We start from the raw sequence: 24,453 nt of genomic DNA on the forward strand, positions 1-24,453 counted from the left end.
TTAATTGGTGGAATAATAGGTTCTTTTTAAATATTTGATGTTAGAACAGTTTTTGTAGATGGAGTAGACTGTACGTTCTTCGAGACGATTTGAATTCTCCACAAGAACGTCAAAGATCTACTAGTATTTATATCGAAAAATATTGATGCCTACGTACGTTAGTATATCTACGGAATGGTGTATGCTTGATGCACAAGATTTCAATCTGAATTTTATACTTGGTATGTGAGTCTATTTATAGGCTGAGAAGCGGAGTTAGACCCAAATTAGATCGTCTACTTCAACTTAATCCGGAGTGCGGAAGGTTTAATTGAACCCAAATTGTGTCTTCTACCCCAATTTGACCTGGAGTGGGGATCTAATGCGAATTTTTTGAGATAGCAATTAATTCCAAAAAATCAGAGATTGAGACCCAGTAACACAATTCCTAGGACTTCGAAATAAAGCTGATGGGCCCGTTGATCAGTAGTATTATTCCCAGCATTTTACGTTCTTTTCTCTAAATAATCTTATAAAACAGTACATATATGTGGCCAAAATTAATCGAAATTTGGTAACTAATTGAATTGATATGCAATTATTGAATTTTGAGTCTTTACTACAAAATTATCCAACTTGTCTTAGAACATCTAGCTAGGCTAGTGAGTGTATGCAAGCAAGATGAGCATCAAAGACCACAAGGAAAGTTCAAACGAGACTGACTAGTTCTACTCTTTTGTTCCCCAAAATCAATTACTATTATTAATACATAAGCTAGCTTTGAATCTGAAATAGTAATCGTGAAATGATTGAGCATACACTTAATTTGTACAAAAATCCAGCCCATATACATATATAGGCCAAATTCCATGACCATGAGATCACATATTATTTGTTTGTCTTTGGTCTTCGGTGTTCCTGCATGTAGGGTAAACATTTTTTGTTGCCTAGCTAGTGCTATATAATTGCTTGCCTTTTTGCAACGGACAGACACTATATATATATATTATGAGCCTCATGTTCTTGAGCATCCAAATGAAACACAAAATTTGCTTTCTCAGGAGGAAAAAAGATATTGTATGGGTATTTTGATTGAATGCCATCGAGTTAAAGGAAATTGGTAGCATGCATGCGCTTAATCACAACCACAGAAATTGGTGTTATTTTACTTGATCATGTAACATGATCTGGTCCGGGAGTTTCCTAATATGAATTTTAAAATGATCTGGTCTGGGAGTTTCCTAATATATATGCTACATCAATTTTAAAATGACACAAATAAAACATTAATATTTCTGTTAGGATTACCCAATAAAAATATGAGACGTTTGCTGCTCTGGTCCTGATCATGTTCATGCTTTTCTTTCTGGCGTAAATCTTGTGCTGTGGAATCCATGTTGTAAAACCTAGCTAGGGCCCTTATTTGAAGAATTAAGGCAATCATTTTCTACGTGGAGTAGACTTCATCACTAACATGAAAATGGGAAATGAATTTAATGACCAATTTCAAAATGAAGAAACAAACAAACATATCATAATATATCAAATTAAGAATTTCAAAGAATCCTAATTTAAAGAAAAATAATAGAATTCATTTTATTTAAAAAAAAAATCCTAATTTAAATGATTTATTACTACGCTCATGAATCACATGTCTGTTTATTAGTCTATTCGTAATTTAATACGAAGCCGGTTTTAGGTAAAGTAGTTGCAAAAGTTAATGTGTTACTGTGTTTGAATTTGTGGATCTGATAAGATAAGAATCCCACGTACAGCTACCATATTTAATTGGTAACCAGTACGAATTTATCGTATTGTACCAAATGACGTAAGTCTTGTTTGGATTGGATGACATAAGTCATGTGTCACTGTTTGCATTGAAAGCAGGGTACCCTTAGGTATGGTACTTGCAAAAGTTAATGAGTGGAGAGGTAAGAATATTGACTTTGCATTTATAGTCTTGATAAGAATCCAACGAGCTACCTTATTTTGTTTTTAATGGGAAACCACCAAAAATTTATCATGTTGTACGAGATGACATTGGTATCTATGATAAGTACTCTTGTTTTCATTGCTTTGGTATCTATCAAAATCTTTCTCATGAAGAAAAATGCGTGGTTCCCTTTCGCTATGTATTATTGTGGGTGTAGGACAATTGCCATCTGTTATCTATTATTGTGCGTGTAGGACAATTCCCTTTCACTACATGCATGATACATGCATACACGTTAACTTACTTTCTAATTTCCAGCCCTTAAAAGATTGGTATTATTATTATTATTTTTTTTTTGTAGTTATTTTGCCTACTTTTTGGGGAGATACTCTTACATGTATGCTAAAACTCTTCTCTAATAAGTGATGCTTAATACATTAAATTTTTAATTTAAATGAGGATAATTTGATGAAGTTAGGGTTTGAATTTAAGACATATGACTCTAATAGATTGATACTATATTAAATCATTAATTTTCTTAAAAATTTAAGTTGATAATAAAAGATAAATTTAATCACTTAATCATTACTTTAATACTCACATAATAATGCAGCGGTGTTTTTATACATTGGTGATGATTTACAATTATAATTCTTGAACATATTGACACCAAAAAAAAAAAAAAATTAGGGAGATGGGAGTGTGTAATAATTAATATATAAGTCTCAGCTCATGATTAAAAATAAAAAATAAAATAGTCTCAACTCATGATATGACAGCCAAACTTCTGAATTTCATCCTTTTCTCTAGCATTCACATCGCATTTAAATGCCAAAAACCCTCTATTTTAGTGGATGCAGGAATGTTTCACTTTCAATATATATATATATATATAAAGAATCCTAATTTAAAGAAAAATAATAGAATTTATTTTATTTCAAAAATAAAAAGTCCTAATTTAAATGATTTATTACTACGCTCGTGAATCACATGTCTATTTACTAGTCTATTCATAATTTAATACTTAATACGAAGCCAGTTTTCAGTAAAGTAGTTGCAAAAGTTAATGCATTACTGTGTTTGCATTTGTGGACGTGATAAGATAATAATTCCACATACGTGCTACCATATTTAATGAGAAACCAGTACGAATTGAGTCGTGAAATATTGTACGAGATGACGTATGTCTTGTTTGGATTTGATGACATAAGTCTCGTCACTGTTTGCATTACTTTTTTTTTTCTTTCTTTTTTTCTTTTTTTCTAAGCAAATTTACAATAAACAGAGGGAGAAAGCGTCAAAATTCAAAAAAAAAAACTAAAAAAAATAAAAATAACAATATTGTTCCAAGGCCATGAGGTTTAAAATTTTTTTTTCAAAAAAAAAAAAAAAAAAAAAAAAAAACAAACAAACAAACTCAGTGATATCTTGAAGATCTAAGCATGGTATTTTCAGCATTTGTTTTTTGTGAGTTTTAAGTCAAATAAGCATTTGCTTCGGCTTACCTTAAACTTCACTCTTGCGTTGTGCGCTTGTAGTGTACAAATGCATAACATTTTCACCACAGTTTCTTTGAGATAGGCTTTGTGATTGAGGCAGCAAAAAGGTTCTTAACAAATAAACAAAGTGCATTATCTCCAAATTGGGACCATCAGGAGAAATTTTTTATTTTGTCACTTTTGATGTCTTAAGGTCCAAGGATTTTAGATGCTTTAAGCTAGGAAATGATCCTTTTTTTTTTTTTTTTTTTGGGTTTATTTGTGTCCTTTTATTTTCTTATCAAATATAAGATGAAATGCCTTTGATATGCCAAGTAGATTTTAAGATTAACTAAATTTCATTAATTAAAATGAATGAAGACAACACAATTATTAGAGTACTAATTGAAACAATTTAGGGTAGCATAATAAAGAAATGCTTATTTGCAATCTCGCATTAATCTTTGCTAAGTTGACATGATTTATCTATCCTAAATTAAAAAAAAAAAAAAAAAAATTGGGTGGAGCATGTCAAATTAATTAGCAGAAATGTACGCAATAATGCAAGGAAACATTTTTAAGCACAGTATCATGACCACACTCCCTTTTTTTTTTCTTTTTTTCTTTTTTTTTTAAGTCCTACTTTTCTTTTTCAAGATTTCTAGGGAGACCATTTAGAGTAATTTGGGTGGTGGCCATGGCCAACTATTATTTTATTTTATTTTTTCAAGAATTTTGGGAGGCCATTGCATCTGTTGGGGCTCCTTTATCTCAGCCATTGGTTCTATATATTATGGAGATTAACATTTAGAGGAGTTTTTCTGTGAAACTCTAATATAACATGTTAGGACATTACTCAACCTAAAATTTTAAGCTAATAATTTAGGCTCAACTATATATTATATTAACCACTCATATTTGTAAAAAAATTTCTAATGTAAGATTCTATATATGTTTCTTACACTCACACTGTATAATTAACATGTTCCATATTATAAGAAGGATCAACATTACCTATAAATTCTTAATATGTATTTTATTGAGTATATGTCTTCAAATTTTAATTATTATTTTAAAATTAATTAAATGATGTAAATTTGATCATATCAGCTTATTATCCAAAAGAATTTTAAAGAGTCGTAATTTATTAGAAAGAATGATTTATTTTTGGGCTCGTGAATCACATGTCTGTCTGCTAATTTTTTTGTTTTTGTTTTTTTATCCCCTGGTTACTAATTTGTCGCTTCGATATTGGCTGTCTTGCATTTACCTACATTCCTTTCGTTGTCATTTCTCGTTATTATTGCCGATTGCTTGTTTGGATATGTCACAAGAAATTAGGATCCCCTACAATTTTAAAGACGAAAAATGGCTGTTTTATATGTCCGTACTTGTTGAATAGTTTCTATGTTTACACAGTTCCCGATCAAGGTGAGATAATTGGACCCCCATTAAAAGTTTGCTATTCACTCCTATTGACATATATAATGCCTAACGCCTCTAGTAAAATTGGGAGAAAAAAACACATCCTATTTATTATTCCCAACTAAATAAAATCATAGGAAGACTAACCGTTCCAAGGTGTCCAGAGAGATGAGAGAAAAAAACACATCCTAGTATCCTATATTGTTGTGTGAAAACGCAACGCAATTGTGGAATTTAAGAAAATTGAGAAATGGTTTTGTGAAGGACTAAAATTATATAAGCCTTCTTTTTCAACCCGCAGCTCTATTAGAGCACTCATACAAACTTTGGTATAACTCATTATTGAAAATCGGCTTGCAAGGAAAGGGTGCACTTAACCCATGTGAGACACTAGGATCGTAACATACCACCACGCTCAGGGCCGACCCAACCGCTAGGCGAGTTAGGCCGGCGCCTAGAGCCCCCAGTTCGTAAGGCCCAAAAAAAAAAATTTTTAAGGCCCAAATTATTTTTTTAATAAGGCCAAAACAAAATTGCATACAAATTTAAAGGCCCTCGATATGCTTTCTTGAGACCTTTAACATGCTTTAAAAAAATAATTTTTTTTTTTTTTTTTTTTTTTTAAATATGAAGGCCCTAGTCTGCACAACGTTCACGAGGCCCTCAACATGTTTTTAAAAAAATTATATTATTTATTTATAATATCGAGGCCCTCAATAAAACAAGAATAATAATTCAAGAAAAAAAAGAATCTGAGAATCCCACAAGAATATTATAAGGCCCATGTCTCTTTGCTGAAAAAAGAAAAATTATTGTTTTATAATATACAGGCCCTTTACAGAAGAAAAACAATCTGACGGCCTAAGTTTGTCTAGGTTTGTCTATTCAGTAGAGTAGAAAAACAATCTGAAAATTATATTTTATAATCTGACGGCCTAAGTTTTTTCTTTTCCTTTTTTCCTCTGACGACCTAAGTTAAAATGTTAAAATGTTCAACTTTTTACATTTTAAAAGGTTAAAATGGTTATTTTGTAGTCTACGAAAAAGCTGAAAGACAAAAATAAGCCAGCTTAATTTAAGTCTAAAGAACAAAGAGTATGGGCAAAATTAGGGGTGAAATTTAAAACCGCCTAACCACAACCACTAACCGCTATAACCGTTAACCGCCTAACCACTTTGAAAGCGGTTAGTAAAAACCGACAACCGCCTAGGCCGTTGGGTTAACGGTTAATGGGTTTTGAAAATCCGCTAACCGCTACCTGCTTGTTTTATATATATATATATATATCTCACAATAAGTTGTTGTAGCATAGTGGTAATTATGTCTTTTTTTCACCCAGAATTCTGGGTTTCGATTCCCCCAAACCTTGGTTTTATATTTTTATTATATAGAAGTGCAAAACGACGTTGTTTTGCACTTTTATATATTCCTCTCTTTCTAATTTTTCTAACCCTAAACCTATTTCTCAGCCTCCTAAACTCCTTGCCTCTGCCTCTCAACTCTCTAGCCTCACCTCTCACACATAGCATCAGAGCACGACCCCGTACTAAGATTTGCAGCTTGCTAAGATTACTTCGAATCAAGTACTAAGATTTTTTTTAATACTTCCTCCTTGGTACTAAGATTTCTTCTTTCTAGTATCCTTACGAGTTCTAAAAAAAAAATTAAACTTTCTCTCACGCATGCAGTGCAGTTCTCTCTCTTCCTCCATAACCCAAAAGCTTTGAAAAATCCAAATTTCTCTCTCTCTTCCTCCATATTGACACCATGCTTTGACAATATGCATCGAGCATGATTGTCAACAACAGTATTTTTTTTTTTTCAAAAAAGTTAATTAAAAATGATAATCAATTTCTAAAAGCATAAAGTTCAATCATTCCTCTTTTTCACGTAATCTAATATTCCTCATGATATTAACCACATAATGCATTCAATTTTAAAATTTCTCCTAGAGAAGTTAATTAAAAATGAGCAAAAAAAATGTTTAAGTGAGCCCAAAATCGGCCCAAAACTGGTCCAAAACTAGTCCAAAATCGGTCAAAAAAAATACCCCAAAAAAACGGTTATCTCAAAGCGGTTAACCGCTAACCGGGCAGTTAACTGCCTGCTACCCGGTTAGCGGAAGCAGTTAGTAAAAATTACTAACCGCCTAGGCGGTTGCGGTTAGCAGTTTTAGCCACTAACCGCTAACCATAACCGCTATTTCAACCCTAGGCAAAATGATAATTTTAGTCTCAAACAAAAAATCACTATGAGTACGGAATCGTGCTTATTTATAGCTTATTAGGTAAAAATCTCATGCAATATTAAAATAAATATTATTTGATTAATATTTAAATATTAAAAAAATATAGTCCGTTTCAAAGTTTTGCCTAAGGCCCCCAAATACATTGGACTGGCCCTGACCACGCTTGCATGGCCGATATTCACAACGGCCCACTCTATTGACATTGACCCATTGTAGAGCCCTTTCCCTTTTGGCTGCAAGCACACGACTTGAAAAGGGACACAGAGACCTTGAGCTCCTAAAAATCAAATGTACGTACATCTGTATGCTGTGTGGGTGTGGCTCTCAAACAATAGAGGCCAGGTTTTTTATTTTACTTAATTTCAGATCAAACGATAGAGGGTTGAGTTATAAAGAAAAAGAAATTTTGTAAGGCTGTGCTAGCTGCTTGCTTGTAATCGGTGATTTTGGTGTTTTTGGTTTTGAGCTTTAATGAAGTTGCTTATTCATTTAAAAAATAATAATAATAAAAAAAGATAAAGAAATCCAAAGGAAAATACAATTTAACCCCTAACTATATATCATCACATTTGCAGTTACATCTTCAAATAGAAAAATGTGCATTGCGTTTTATGGATCAAGAATAAAGATTAGAAGCAAAAGGTAACAATAACCATTGACTTGACTAAAAAATAACCATCGCCAAATAAACGAAAATTCAGCATGCATACAAATACATTTTTCTTATGTTTTCTGTCGGCCACGTTGATGCAACTAAAGCCATAATAATAATAATCAATATGTCAACTTTGCTTAACACGCCAACCTCTTGCATCTGCGATTTAGATCTTAGAAGAAGAGCAAAAGGACAACATGATTGATTAACGTCACTTGAAACATTCTCCATTGTTTACGAGCTGTGAAAAGTAGGTTTTCCGAGAGCTTTTTTAAGAAGGACCAAGAGATCGATGTAGATGATTGCATGGCTTTGAGATCAGAGGTAGAATTTGGCGAGAGCTTTGATTTAATTATTGGATGCCTCTGTTTTCAAAATAAGCGCATTTTAGGAAGTTTAATTAAAAAGTACTCATGTGGATGGCACGTGATTGATTTTCCATCCAAATTGTCGGGACTGACTAACGGAGTGGCTATTTTGTCACATGTTGTTACTTTGTTGTGCTACTTTAATACCTTTTACACATTGTAAGACTGTATCGCAAACAGTTGACAGATTGAGGGACTTTTTTATATTTTTCTCAAAAAAATTCTTAACAAAGTAGCAATTGGTAGCAATCCTGAATAATTGATGGAAAATATCTCAAGAGTGTATAATTAAAAAATTGTGATTCCAAATTGTATAAACAGATAGAGCATATAGCATAACAGTATATAAAAAAAATGTGGCAAATAATAATTGAGTGCAAATGCAAAACATTTAGTTAAATTTTCTTGAAAACAGCAATCCTACAAACCTCAAGCTCCTAAAACAATAAGAATAGTCGAATAATAAAAAGTAATCGCAATGAAGCCCAATACCATTAAAAATATACAAACTTAAATAGAATGAGCGTACAATTTGTATGAAAGTGAGCATCAACAAGATAATAGCAGCTACAGTAGAAGCAATTCTCCAAGGAATGCTAAAATAATCACGTCTCAAGGTGGCCTTCCAACTATGTCGAGGATCCTTGTAGAATGTATTCAAATATTTACAGAGATCACAATAATCGGAGTTCATGTTTACATATATAGTTCTCGTCAAAAGATTGTTGACCAAAGTTGTGACTGCATCGTGGTCGCCTAGACAATTAACCAGGATTCCCTTTTGCACAAGTAAATCCACATCTTTGACAGTATTGATAAGGAAATCCATTACGATAATATAATCGGTAACATAAGCATCATACGGATAGCAACATTGCTCCATGGCCACAAGGTTTCGAAAAATAGACTCTATTCTATTGAATAATGTTAAGCATGGTATTTCTAGTACTCCGTTTCTGAATTTTAAGTCAAATAAGCATTTGCTTGAGCCAACCTTAAATTTCATTCCTGCCTCATGCAACTGGCTCGTAGTGTACAAATGCATAACTTTGTTGTCGCGGTTTATAGCTCGTAGCCTTTGTGGTGGATGCAACAACAAGGTTCTTAACAAATCAACAAAGTGCATTATTTTCAAATTGGGATCATCAGGAGACATTTTTTGGGTGTTGTAATATGCGAAGAAGTTAAAGGTGAGTTGAGTGAAGGAAGGGTAGTTTGAGCGAGATACAAATGCAAAGTTGTATAATTTCTCAATAACAAAGAAAGGAAGTTGATGTTCAAGCAACTGCATGTCGTCCTGTACAGTATTAGCCAACAGTACTCCAAATATTGTAAAGTCGTCGTCACTCATGCATTCTATGTGTAGGCCTCTCAGGAAAAACACAATAATGAATCTTGCATCCAGCAAGATCATTTTCACATAATTATCACTGCTAAGTCTGCTAGTCTTTCCATAACAACGACGAACATCACCTTCCATACCCCTTAAAATGCTTACTAAATTCTCTTCTTGTCTTCTTCTTCTTTTTTTTTTTTTTTAATAATATCCACTTAGAACTAATTGTTAGTTCTTGTGTTGGCTTAATTTAGTTTTAAAATGCAGAGGCTACTGTTTACGAACTCAAACACTAATATAGAATGCTTAGAATCCAATCTCCACAGTTCATAATGTAGATTCATGTGTTATGAACGTCCCTACAAAATTTCAGCTCAATCGGACCACAAACGCCCATCGATCGGAGCTGTTGATCAAGACTGGACAGCATTTCCAGAATGCTGTTTCACCCATTGCATGCCCGGTCCGGACAGGCCTTCCCCGGGTCCGGACCGCATTTCCAGAAACCTTATTTTTGCTCCGCAAGGCCCTGTCCGGACAACCCATTAACCTGTCTGGACAACCCGTAAGTTTTAGGCCAAAAAACGTGATTTTAAGTGGGTTAAGTCTAGAGTTTTGTCGGGGGTATATATGCATCATTATAGAAGAGAGAGGCACGAATTTTCACCCCCAGAGAGTTCGTCGGAGGCTGTGCTAAGAGAGATCATATGTGGTGAGTGTTAAATTGAATCTCTTAGAGTTTTAGTTATTCATTTTATAAATCTATGGTTGAGAAGTCTATCGGAAGAGTCTGGTAAAGGAGAATCACGTTGAAGAAGATTGTGAGTAAAGAGACGAGTTGTAGGCTTGTCGATCTTACAGAGCCAAGGTCTTGCAAAGGGTTGTAAGTGTTCCTAGTATCTGTAATCTCTGGATAATATTTTAATAGTGATTTTCTGGGTTTGGCTACCCCAGAGAAGTTTTACTTTTAAATCGGTTTCTAAAATGTTTCCTCTTCGTAACCAAAATATTTGTGTCTGCCTCTTTATTGCTTTATATATTTTGAGTGATTGAATTGTTTATTGCTTCATAGTATTAATTCCGCATAAATTGTGATAAACAAGTTTTTGGAGTCGGCATAGCGTTTTTCACTAATTGAAACAAATATAATTATGTCTCGAATTAATGAGGACAAGACACTTATCACGCACAGCACTAATTGAAACAAATTCGAGATTAGTTTGGGGATATCCTACTTTTCTCTTTCAATATTTTTGGGGAGACCATTTATAGTAATTTGGGGGCTTAAAAAGAATTATTTTGGGGGGCCATGGTCTCTTTTGAGCCTCGCTTGTCTGCACCTTTGAATATGTTATGGAAATTAACATTTTGAGAGAGTCCTCAGTGAAACTATAATATAGCATATATGTTAAGACATTATTTAATCTAAAAGCTTAAGCGTATAAATTTTTGCCCAATTAAATTATATTAATTGTTCATCCTTTTAAAAAAAATTGAATATTGTAAAACTCAATCTTTTTTAAACTCGAACAAACATGTATATCTACACAGCACTAGATCTGCTGTAGTGTTGTGTGGCTCTCAAACAAGAGAACTGCTACACCCACCACCACTCAAGCCGAAAAAGAGAAAATTGTTAAATCACCGCTTGTCTTATAAGTTTAAGCTTATAAGAATTGGTAAATTTGATCGCTTAAGTACTTCTTTAACTGTTAAGGAAATTAGGGTTTGAAGTGAAAAATTCACAAATTATCTCTTTAAGCTTCCCAAGAGGATTTCAGGTTGTCCTGATCTCTTCTGATCTGTACTTGGCGGCGTCTAATCTGTCGACATGGGAGGAGCATGTCGCTCCAGCAAGGTAATGGTGGCGCATGGGAGTGCAGGCAAAAACTGGTGGAGGCACATGGCGGCGCGTCGGAGGGCCGATGGCGGCGAATCTTCCACAGATCTGTAGATCTGTGCCTCACAAGCATGAATTTGGATAAAGTTTCCTAGATGAGGCTGCGTTGAATGCGTGGAAGAGATTTTGAGTGGAAAACCGCTTGGCAGAGCGTGGACGGCCGAAAAAGGGAGGTTGCCGGAAGGAGCGCCGAAAAACGTCAAAAACATTTATTGGAGGCCACAAAAAAGTGGCTTTAATACCATGTTAGAATAATGGAGAGAGAGAGAGAGAGAACGGAAACAAATGTAAAGACTACATTGTATTGAGATTGATTATTGATATTACATGTTTACATAGCTCTCTATTTATAGAGAGAGAATAAGTAGTGGACAAGAAACCTTAGACTAAACCCTAGAATCAGAGACGAAACTAATAGGGAGCCAGTATAGGCCATGGCCACCCGCCATTTGTTTAGAAAAAATTTACACAAGGTATAATCAGCATGTTTTAACTATTTTCCCTAGCCGTTCACAATTTTGGCCCCTTGCCATATAATCTAAAAGGTCAATTGGCCCTATAAGTCAAAAGGCTCCCAAACCGTTCAAAAGCATGCTTTAACTATTTTATGGCCCGACCTCCGTAGCTGTTGTAATAAGGGTGTGTTTAGGAGTGCGTTTTTTTAAAAATAATCTGCGATTTTAAACTAAATCGCAACTTTAGGGTGTTTGGGATTGCAATTTTAAAAATGCAAATTTTAAAATCGCAAAAAAATCTACGATTTTTATAAGCTGATTAGAGGGTGCTTATTTGAAAAAGTGCGAATTTAAAACAAAATTACGATTTCGATTAAAAAGATATTTTGCACAATAGTTACCTTTTTTAGAACGGGAATGAAAAAAATACCAAGAATACCCACCTAAAATATATTAAAACCCTTCTTTTCTCTTTTTTTTTTTTTTTTTTTTTTCTCTTCATCCTCTTTGTCTTGTTCATCCTTATTGGTAATTTGGTCATGAAACCGCAATTATATGCTAATGTTATTCAAACACTCAATTGATAAAAAAAGTACTTTTTAGTATGTTTTACCAAAAGCATGTGCAATTTTAAAAACTAGCGATTTTAAAAATGTAATTTTTAAAAACGCAATTTTTTAAATCGCACTTATTGAAATCGCACTCCCAAACGGGCCCTAAGACTTTTGAAAAGCCCTGGTCAAAGCCCTGGTCAACCCACAACCGCATGTACACATATATTGCACCCAAGCATTGTGCTATCATGTACAATAAGGCCCAGATGAAGGAATAACCCGTAGGTCACGTGCTTATTTTAGAAATATATCATTGAATTTTGAGCCAAGGCTAAAACAAAATTCATTTAATTCGGCAAAAGTATCAACTATGCTTATCTTTGGTTTATCACAAACAATTGAAAAGAAAAAAAGCCAATTATATTTCTGTAGTAAAATGTGTTTATAAGAAATTGTAATTATTTAATTGTTATTTGATTGCAAATTGCAATATTTTTTAGTTGCTATTTGAGAATTATAGTTGAGAGTAATTTTTAGTTCATGAGAAACAACAACAAAAATATAGAAAGAACAAAAATTGTAGAAATAAAAAACCCTGAGAACCAATAAACATAAAAAGATTAAGAAAAAAATAGTTCACAATTAATTGGTTTTTAAAATCTAAACAACCAATTGGAGAATTTGACATGTAAAAGCTATTATATTCTATTATTTTTCATGCGAGTCTGTTCATTGTTAACCACATATATGTTTTCCTATATTTTTTAAAAACTCCAATGTAACAGAAATTTATTTGTAGCTAATGAGAAAGTTAAATCCAATAATTGACATTTTCAAAAGAAAAAAATGCACAAAGTTCAGAAGCTTGAATTTTTTTACTTATTTTTTGATATTATATATTGAAAGAGAAATTACGGCGTTATTTAGTACATATTCAATTTTAGATGATTTTCAGGATATCAATGTAAACAACACCGAGTTCCATTTTGATAGGGTTTCAGCTTAAAATTTAAATATATTTTATGAAATAATTGTTGTGTCTTTGTGTTTTTTTTTTTTTTTTTTTTTACAAAAAAAAACACTGAATTTGTACTAAATTTATTTTTATATATTAATTTAATCTATAATCTTAATATATTTTTTATTTATATTTTGACCTCTTTATATTAATATATTTCTATGCTTGGCCTGCTTGCCCCTTCCATCGAAGTTTCTGGTTCCATCCCTGCCTAGAATATGTAAAAAACCATAATAAAATAAACAATATCAAATATTCTAAGTTTCCCTCAAACTGTTATAATTGTTCACAAAAATGCAAGTGAATTGACTTCAAACAAGTAAGTCACTCAAAATCGTGTTGTCCTGTGAGTCTGTGACTGGTAAAAATGAGTTACTATATATAAATGTTTGAATTAATTAAAAGTATATAATTACTTACTATCTTTGGAGTTTGGAGAGATCTCCTTAATTACTCTTTTGTCTTCACTCTCACCCGATGCAGGAACAAGGCTGGGGAGAACCACGTACGAAACTCCGCATATATTATTGGGTGAATGAAAACAGCACGCGGCATGCGTGGCACGCCGCGTGAAAATTTTTTTTTAAAAAAAAAAAAAAGAAAAAAAATTTGCACGGGCGTGTGTGGGCGTGCTATGAATTACAGCCCTATATTATTATATTTCCTGCTTACGCATGCCGCGTGCAAAATTTTTTTTTTAAAAAAAAAAAAAAACAAAAAAAAAAAAATTGCTCGGGCATGCGTGGGCGTGCCACGCACGCCGCGTGCTGTGAATCACAGCCCTGTATTATTATATTTCCTGCTTTCTTTTCTAAGCTTAACTCATATTCCGAGGCAGATTAAAATAAATAGACAATATAAAGGGAAACGATTATGTTGCCTCTCATAGCAAGAATCACTTTTTCTTTAGGAGTTTGCTTGCGTGGAGACAAAAGAATTATTTTTATGTTTTTTGCTTTTACTTTTGAAAAGTATTATTCTTCACACTACAATCACCGTATACGTACTAACGTGACATGCGGGGTTTGTAACCCGGCATCAGCCCATATTAAAAATAAAATAAAAAATAAAAAATAAAGGGTGTTAACTGTTACGTACGAACGAAAATAATTTTGTAACAAAGATAAATTTAGCAGGGTCTTGAAGAGAATTAATTTAGACCTTTTGACAAATATACAACTTACACAGGGACGAAACCTGGAGTCGATATCGATGAGGGCTGAAATACGAATGAATAATATATTAAGATATAGGGCCAATTATAGCTTATAGGCCAACGTGAGAGCCTATAGTTGGTGGCAGTCGGCGATGGTGATCGAAGATGGGCCTTTAACAACGTTGGCTTAAAGAGAGCTAACTATAGGCCAAAGTGAGAGCCAACAACAAGCTGAAATGAGGTAAACTATAAGCCTTGGTTAAATGAGGTAAGGTTATTAAACAATACTACAAAAGGCCAAATGAGTGGCTTATTTTTTATTTTTTTATTTTTTTTTCTCTCCTCGACTAATTATTTTTTACTTGGTTTATTTTTTAATATGTTTATTTTTAACCACACAAAACCCAAAAGACTACAATGATGCAATGCCACACGGCTTCTCTATCAACTTCTTTATTTTGACTTTCATTTCCATTTGAACTCTTTGCTTCCTTTTTACTTTCAGAAATTTCATTCACATGTATTCTCAAAGTATTTTTCTTCTTATTGAATTTCTGCACTTGCTAATTCTTCTCCATCTAGCAAGTTGCCTTTCCTAAATTCCCTAAGAACAAAGACAAGGGTCACTAGTATTAAAAACATTGGAGAAAAGTTCCCATGATGATGCAAAATCTCGTGTTGACCTTTTCTTTTCTAATGCTCCGTTTGTTTCGACCTAAAATGATTTTCTGGAAAAAGTTTTTCTTATTTTTTGGTGTTTTGGTGCAACGTAAAATAATAGTTAATGAAAATATTTTTCATTTGACCGAAATTTTTTGTTTAATTTTCATAAAATGGTTTCCATTTTTTAAAACCGTAAACCATTTTTCGAGTTTGAGCATCTCATTTTCAAATCGATAGACCTAGCTAAGACGTCATCGAGACCCCGTCGAGACCTGCCTGGAAATCTATTGGGACCCGCCCGAGACCTGCTTGGAACTTGACTGGGACCTGCATGAGGCCTGCCCAGGACCTGACTTGCTCTGGGAATGCTCTAAGTGAGAGTTTGAGCCCACAAGTGATGAAAATGTTAGAATATAAATGAAATTATTAAATTTAAATCTTTCTATTAGTTTAAGCTATTAGGATAAGTAATAATTTAACAATCGTCATATAGCTAAAAAAATGAGATTGCTAAAAGCTATTAAAAAGTTATTTTGGTAATTCTGCTCAATTCCTTAAAAAAACAAAAAAATAAAAACAAAACAAAACAAAAAAGAAGGTGTTTTGGTGAGATTACATGGTTAAAAAGATATTAAATTAATAAAACAAAATATCAATTTAATTTTTCTTTCTCTTTGAAAATAATGAATATATATATATATATATATATAAAATAGAAAAAGTGGGCTAGTTAAAAGAGAAAAAGTGGGCTACGACGTTGTTAAGCTATACTTTAGCTAAATATATATTTATTTGGCCCATGGTGAATACTCACAAATGTGATGTCATGCATGTAAGTTTTGAAGAGCGACTATGTAGATGTGGAAGAGTCATTTGTACCATGTACAGATGTCTTGTTAATTTTTTTTCCTAGCCGGAGATTAATTGGTCCAGGAAGAACCTTTCTAAAATGGAATGTCGTAGCTAGCGGCTAGTGTTGCATATAAATTATGGGATCCGGCTTCACTCCACTAAAACTATAAAATAATAAATGACTTAGATTTAACTTCAATATTTGTAGGCCAAACGTCGTCGTGTAGATCAGCAAACACAATATTTTGTACAAACTCTAGATCTACATTTGATGCCGTCTCAATTAGGATAACGAAGAAACACCTCAGCCCTTGCATTTGCCTTCTACCACGAAAAACGACCTTGGGCTCTACTATTCATCATCCTACAGATAGCGCCGACTCCACCGCAACCACTACCACCGAATGTGAACAATTGAATATAAAGATACATCGGAAGCTTCCTTGACAAACAAGAACCACTTGGGGCCAGTCGTCCCAGTTACTAGCTAGGGCCTAGTCCACTAAGGTCTCTAACTTATCATGGTCATATACGGTGGTGGTGGTGGTAGCCGTTTGCAGTGGAATTGGTGCTGTGGACAGAATAGTAGAGCCCAAGGTCATCTATTATTTTAATATCATATATTATATATGTCCTGTTACTATTTTTACATGACAGTCTAGAAGCCGGATCCTAAATTATGATAACCATATTAAACAATGAAAATTTAAAGCTCAGGAGAAATGGCATTGCCAGAAATCAACATGCTTGATAAATGATGATATTATCATACTAGTAGTACTTGAGTCAACTTTAAAATTTTCAGAAGACTGCAATCCCACAAACCTCAATCTCCCAAAACAGTAAAAATAATCGAACAATAAAATGTTATTACAATGGAATCCAATACAATTAGAATTACACAGACTTCAAATTTATGGTAATGAGATTATAGAGCATATAGTTTGTGTAAGAGTAAGCACTAACAAGATAATAGCAGCTACGGTAGAAGCAGTTCTCCAAGGAGTGCTCAAATAATCACGTCTCAACGTAGCCTTCCATCTATGCCAAGGACACTCATAAAATGTATTCAAATCTGCATAGAGATTATAATAATTGGAGTTCGTGCTAGAAATTCGAATTTGTTGGCCGATCTTGTGACCAAAGTTGTCACTGCTTTGCTGTCTCCTAAAGTATTATTTAGGATTCCCTTTTCCACTAGTAAATCCACATCATTAGAAGTATCGATAAGGGAATCCAATACGAAAATATAATCGGTAACATAAGCGTCATCCAGATAGTGACATTGCTCCAAGGCCACGAGGTTCCGAAAAAGAGACTCTGTGGTAGCCCATAAATTTAAGCGTGGCATTTTGAGCACTCCCTTTGTGAATTTTAAGTCAAATAAGCGTTGGCTTGAGCCCTCCTTAAACTTCACTCCTGCCTGGTCCAACTGGCTTGCAGTTTGCAAATGCTCAAATTGGCATTCACAACATCTTTTTGGTAGCTCATTTGATGGAGGCAGAAAAAAAGGTTCTTAACAAATCACAGAAGTGAAATATTTTCCACTTGGGATCATCACGAGGCACATGCAAGATTATACCTTGACTGTCGAAAATATTAAAGATTGTGAAGGTAAGCAATTTGAAGGAAGCAGAGTAGACGTTTGAGCAAGTTGGGAATGCAAGGTTGTATAATTTCTCCATAACAAAGAAAGGAAGTTGATTTTCAAGCAACCACATGTCATCCTGTGCACTACACATCAACCGTTGCGTAAATGCTGTAGAGCTGTCGTCAATACTCCATTTAACATGCTGACTTACTGAATGAAGGAGATCTCTAAAGCTGTCGTCAATATCCCATTTAAAATGCTGACTTACTGAATGAAGGAGAGCTGTAGAGCTGTCGTCAATACTCCATTTAACATGCTCACTTACTGAATCAAGGAAAAATGCAATAATGAAGCTCGCATCCACCATAATCATTTTCACATAATTATCACTGCTAAGTTTACTACTCTCTGCATAACATCGACGAACAGCTCCTTCCATGTCCCTTATAATGCTTACTAAATTCTCCACGTCTAGCTTTGCCTGTTACACAAATCTCTTGAAATATTTCATTTTAAACTTTTCCATGGTTTTCAATCTTTTATTTCCACGGTGAAAAGGTCCTATTGATACAACCTTAGGAGTGTAGGCTTCTTCGTTCTATTTGCGAAGATCATGTGGAACCCCCTATAGATGCAACATTCAGGTGATAAGGGAGGCTCCACGCTTCCTAGCATTTCTTTGATTTCATCTGTCAACCCTGTGTCGCCTAGCAAGTTGGCTTCTCTATCAACTTCTCCATTTTGACTTTCATTTCCTCTTGGACTGTTTGCTTTTGCTTCTATTTGAATTTTATTTTATTTTATTTTTTCATTTGATTTTGATTTTTGAATTTTTAGTTTATGCATGAGGGGTTTCATTACTTGTCTCCAAATATGCTTTTAGATCTCACCGTTTTATCATTTATTGCAGGCCTAATTAACCACTGTTACAAAGCCATTGAAGTTTTATATGATCATTCCTTGAATAGAAACTTATATTTCTAACTACTAGATGTACTATTATTATGAGAGGGTGCATGAAATGGGAATAAGCTAAAAAAAAACAATGAACAATATACAATATTATAGCAATTGGTAGAATAATTGATTGAAAATATCTCAGAGTGTATAATTAAAAGGTATGATTTCAAAGAGTATAAAGAATATTGCAAATAGAGTATATAGTATTACGGTATAAAAAAATATGTGGCATACTATAATTGAGTGCAAAAGTAAAAAGTTAATACTGAAGTCAAATTTAAAATTTTCAAGTCGTAAACTGCATTCCCACAAACCTCGAACTCTTACAACAATAAAAATAATCGAACAATCAAATCTTATCACAAAGCAATCTAATACCATTAAAATTACACAAACTTCAAATCTAATACCATTAAAATTACACAAACCTCAAATCTAATACCATTAGAATTACACAAACTTCAAATCTAAGTTACTGACATTATAGAGCATACAGTTTGGATCAAAGTGAGCACCAACAAGATAATAGCAGCTGTGGTAGAAGCAGTTTTCCAAGGAGTGCTTAAATAATCACGTCTCAATGTAGCCTTCCATCTATGCCAATGATCCTCGTAGAAAGAATTCAATTCATTACAAAGAAGAAAATAATCGTTGCTTGGTTCTGAAAAAAAAATTTCTGAAGAGAGGTTGTTGACCAAAGTTGTCACTGCATTGTTGTCACCTAATCGATTAACCAGGATCTTCTTTCGCACAAGTAAATCCACGTCTTTGGTAGTGTCAATAAGGAAATCCATTATGCGAACATAATCAGTAAAATAAAGATCATAATGATAGTGGCATTGCTCCAAGGCCAAGAGGTTTCGAAAAAGAGACTCTGTTGAATCATATAAGGTTAAACATGGTATTTTCAATACTCCGTTTGTGAATGTTAATTCAAGTAAGCATTTACTTGAACTCACCTCAAACTTCACTCCTGCTTCATCCAACTGACTTGCAGTGTACAAATGCATAACTTTCTCGTGCATGTTTCTTTGTTTTTGACTTCGTGATTCAGGCAAAAGAAAGGTTCGTAACAAATCAGTGAAGTGCTCTATTTTCAAATTGTGATCGGGATAAATATTTTGAGTGTTGTAACCTTTAAAGAATCTAAAGGCAAGCTGACGGAAGGAAGGGTGGTATGAGCAAGATGAAAATGCAAGGTTGTACAATTCCTCAATAACAAAGAAGGGAAGTTGATTTTCAATCAACCACATGTCACGTGTCAACCGTGGCGTATATGCTGTAAAGTCTCCGAAATACGCCCATTCTTTTGGGTTGGATATGATAAGGAAAAGCACAATAATGAAGCTCGCATCCAGCAGGATCATTTTCACACGATCATTACTGGTAAGTTTGATTCTCTCTGCATAACGACTACAGACATGTACTTCCCTATCCCTTATAAAGCTTACTAAATTCTCCACGTTTAGCGCAACCTTCTTCACTAGTCTCTTGAAATATATCACTTTAAGCTTTTCCATGATTTCCAATCTTTTATCTCCATTCAGGTGAAAAGGCCCTATTGATAGAAGCCGAGGAGTGTAGGCTTCATCCTTCAATTTGCGAAGATCATGTGGAACCCTATAGATACAACATTCACGTGATATGGCATGCTCCGAGCTTTCTCGCATTTTTGTGATTTCATTTGCCAACACTTTGTCTGCTTCCCTTTGAATTTCAGAATTTTCATTCACATTTGCTGCTTCTTGAATTTCTTGACTCGCTGATTCTGCCATCTAGCAAGTTGCTTTTCTTAAATTTCCTAATGACAATGACAAGGGTCACTAGCATTAATAAACACATTGGAGGATAGTTCCCATGACACTGCAAAATTTCGTGTTGGCCTTTTCTTTTATAAGTTGAAAGTATCTTTTAAATCCTTGATATTCACAAAATAAGTAGAACTAAATTAGGATTTGATGTGATAGATGAAATGTCAACCAGCAAAAATGTAGTCCAAAATATAAAGAAACATTTATTTTCAACACTGACTCCTCCACGCCATTACCTTCTGAATCAGATCTGCTTCTACTGACTCCTCCTTCAACACCTTACTCTCTACAGAGTTCCTCTCTTCATTCTCACTGTAATTAAATCTCAATAATGCGAAAGGCCACGGGCCTCCTTCCGGTAACCAAACTCTTCCCCTTATATAACTTTTTAACACGTGTATAACTAAATAAACTAGCTCTTTTGTTGACTAAGTTAGTTAGTTTTTAAGTTCAAGTTGTTAAACTGTTTTTACAATTTCAGTTGCTTCATTGGAAGCTTGTATATAAGCTTTCTTGCTTCTGCTAGTAATTCATGCGAGTTTATTATGCTAATGAAAATCTTCTCTCCTTCTTTGCTCCATCTACTTGCTTCTTCTCCTTTTGTTCTTCTTCCACATAGCACATGCTCTGTTTTCCTTGATTCTATTCATTCTTGAATAGTTTTGACATAGTATCAGAGCCATAATCACAAACTGTGATTTCTCTGCATTTTTTTTTTGGTCCATCTTCAATGGCAGATTGTTCACCATCTTCCGCTCATGCAAACATTCCACTATTGTTCCTTCTATTTCTTGTAAACAAGATTCGGTTTGTCCAATTTGTCCATTGGCTAAACAACACAAATTACCATTTCCTGTTAGTAGTTCTTTTTCCAAGTCTGCTTTTGATTTACTTCATTGTGATGTATGGGGTCCTATGGCCACCAATTCCCTTAATGGATCCAAATTTTTTCTCACCATTGTAGATGATTACACACGGTTCACTTGGGTTCATTTGATGCAACATAAGTCTCAAACTTCTTAAATCATACAATCCTTTTCTAATATGGTTCAAACTCAGTTTCAAACTAAAATCAAATGCATCAAATCAGATAATGGTACTGAATTTCACATGAGAGACTTCTTTTCTGCCCAAGGCATTATTCATCAACTAAGTTGTGTAGAAACCCCACAACAAAATTCTGTGGTTGAAAGAAAACATCAACACCTTTTGAATGTAGCTAGATCCTTAAGATTTCAGTCCAACCTTCCTTTACCTTTTTGGGCAGATTGTGTTTTAACTGCAGCTCATATTATCAATAGAATTCCAACACCTCTTCTATCCAATAAATCTTCACATGAACTATTATTTTCTGTTGTGCCATCTTATTCATACCTCAAAGTGTTTGGATGTTTAGCTTATGTTTCAACTTTGTCTAGAAATAGAACAAAGTTTGATCCAAGAGCTACACCTTGCATTTTCATAGGTTATCCGTATGGCATGAAAGGACATAAGTTTTATAATCTTCATAATCATTCTGTTTTCATTTCTCGAAATGCCATATTTCATGAAACCATATTTCCTTATGCTTCTTCTCTAGGTCATTCCTCACCTTCAATGCATATGCATGATACTGTTTCCCCTTCTATTTCTTTTCCAATGCCTCCTGACAGAGAATTTTTTGATTTCATACCATCAAACATCCAACCACCTACTATTGTTCCATCACCAAACCACAATTCTGCAGATACATTATCTTCTCCTTCTGCAACATCATTTTACCTATTCATTCTAAATCTGCAGAAATTTTCACTTCTCCTTCTGCAGACACAACTTCACATTCTGATTCTGCAAACAACTCATTTTCTCCTTCTGCAGACACCATTTTCCAGGTTCCTAGTTCTGCACCTTCTCCTATTCTTAAAAGGTCCGATAGGATCAAACACAAACCTAGTTACTTGCAAGATTATCATTGTAAACTGGTTTCTACTTGTTCACCTCAATCGGCTTCAAATGTTGACAACTCAGGTAAACCTTATCCATTGTCCAATTTCATTTCTTATGATAACCTGTCTTCTTCTCATAAGCATTTCTGTCTTTCCATTTCATCTCAACCTGAGCCTAAATTTTATCATCAAGCTGTTAAGAATCCACTTTGGTGTGAGGCTATGAAAGCTGAGATTAAGGCTTTGGAGGAAAATAAAACTTGGGTAGTCACTGATTTGCCTTTTGATAAACATCCCATTGGTAGCAAATGGGTTTATAAAGTGAAGTACAAATCTGATGGAAGCATTGAAAGATACAAGGCTAGGTTGGTAGCCAAAGGGTATACTCAATGTGAAGGGTTGGATTTTCATGAGACCTTTTCACCTGTTGCTAAGATGACTACGGTTAGATGTTTTCTGGCACTTGCAGCAGCAAAGGATTAGGTTTTACATCAACTAGATGTAAACAATGCATTTTTGCATGGGGATTTAGATGAAGAAGTGTACATGTCTATGCCTCCTGGTTTTGGCACTAAGGGGGAGACAAAGGTTTGTAGGTTAACTAAATCCTTGTATGGATTGAAGCAGGCCTCTAGACAGTGGTTTTCAAAATTTTCCACTGCATTGATTCAGCTTGGTTTTACACAGTCCAAGGCAGATTACTCTCTGTTCACTCAACTCAAAGGATCTTCCTTTATTGCTTTGTTAGTTTATGTTGATGATGTAGCTATTGCAAGCAATGATCCACAGGCAGTGTCCTCTTTCATCTCTCTTTTGAATGAGAGATTTAAGTTGAAGGATTTAGGGCCTTTAAAATACTTTCTCGGTCTTGAAATAGCTAGGTCTATAGAAGGACTTTCTCTTTGCCAACGAAAGTATGCTCTTGAAATCCTAGAGGATTCAGGTTTATTGGCTGCTAAACCTGTTAAATTTCCTATGGAACAAAATTTGAAACTCTCAAAGGATGAAGGTGATCTCCTTTCAGATTCCACAAGCTACAGAAGGTTAGTTGGCAGGCTACTTTATTTGACAATTACAAGACCAGACTTAGCTTTCTCAGTTCAGATATTGAGTCAGTTTATGGACAAACCACGGCAACCTCATCTAGATGCTGCTCATCGAGTCCTGAGATACTTGAAAAATTCTCCTGCTCAAGGCCTTCTTTTCTCTGCCAAATCAGATTTTCACCTTAAGGCTTTTTCAGATTCAGATTGGGCAGGTTGTTTAGATACTAGAAGGTCTATCACTGGTTTTTGTGTGTTTATTGGTAATTCACTTGTGTCTTGGAAGTCAAAGAAATAGCACACAGTGTCAAGATCATCTGCTGAGGCAGAATATCGAGCTCTTGCTTCCACATGTTGTGAGTTGATGTGGCTGACTACTCTTCTCAAAGATTTCAGAATTCCTCATCCACAAGCTGCTATTTTGTTTTGTGACAGTCAATCAGCTCTTCATATTGCTGCAAATCCAGTTTATCATGAAAGGACCAAACACATCGAAATTGACTGCCATCTAGTTCGTGAGCAAATACAACTTGGACTCATTCGCACTCTTCATGTTAATTCCCATAATCAATTAGTTGATATCTTTACCAAAAGCCTTGATTTGAAGGACTTTTACAGATTATTGTCCAAGATGTTTGTAAAGGATATTTATCATCCTTCACATCCATCTTGAGGGGGAGTTTTAACACGTGTATAACTAAATAAACTAGCTCTTTTGTTGAGTAAGTTAGTTAGTTTTTAAGTTCAAGTTGTTAAACTGTTTTTACAATTTCAGTTGCTTCATTGGAAGCTTGTATATAAGCTTTCTTGCTTCTGCTTGTAATTCATGCGAGTTTATTATGCTAATGAAAATCTTCTCTCCTTCTTTGCTCCATCTACTTGCTTCTTCTCCTTATGTTCTTCTTCCACATAGCACATGCTCTGTTTTCCTTGATTCTATTCATTTTTGAATAGTTTTGACATAACTCCACTACCAAAAAAAAAAAGAAAAACACACTCCACGACACTCCCTTCTTCCACTCAAATTCTTCTTCTCGTGCCTGATTTTGAATCTCTCTCTCTCATCAACGACTATGTAACTATGTTAAAGCACAGCAAACGT

At 34.2% G+C, this 24,453-nt stretch overlaps 2 protein-coding genes and 1 pseudogene across 2 annotated transcripts; all 3 read right to left on the reverse strand.

The window, feature by feature from the left end:
* Window positions 1–8,516: 8,516 nt before the first annotated feature.
* Window positions 8,517–11,532, reverse strand: LOC148586121 (UPF0481 protein At3g47200-like). Its single transcript, XM_088515273.1, has 3 exons — window positions 11,255–11,532; window positions 8,580–9,610; window positions 8,517–8,524 (listed from the first exon to the last, which is right to left on the reverse strand). The coding sequence occupies exons 1-3, from the start codon at window positions 11,530–11,532 to the stop codon at window positions 8,517–8,519; spliced, it is 1,317 nt and encodes a 438-aa protein (XP_088371399.1).
* Window positions 11,533–16,935: 5,403 nt separating this feature from the next.
* Window positions 16,936–18,953, reverse strand: LOC148586122 (UPF0481 protein At3g47200-like; annotated as a pseudogene).
* Window positions 18,954–19,039: 86 nt separating this feature from the next.
* Window positions 19,040–20,347, reverse strand: LOC148586123 (UPF0481 protein At3g47200-like). The gene has a single exon (XM_088515274.1). It carries the CDS (start codon window positions 20,345–20,347, stop codon window positions 19,040–19,042), a length of 1,308 nt encoding a protein of 435 aa, XP_088371400.1.
* Window positions 20,348–24,453: the final 4,106 nt, after the last annotated feature.

Source organism: Corylus avellana, chromosome 4 (assembly GCF_965113065.1).
Source record: "Corylus avellana chromosome 4, dhCorAvel1.hap1.2, whole genome shotgun sequence".
Classification (NCBI taxonomy): domain Eukaryota; kingdom Viridiplantae; phylum Streptophyta; class Magnoliopsida; order Fagales; family Betulaceae; genus Corylus; species Corylus avellana.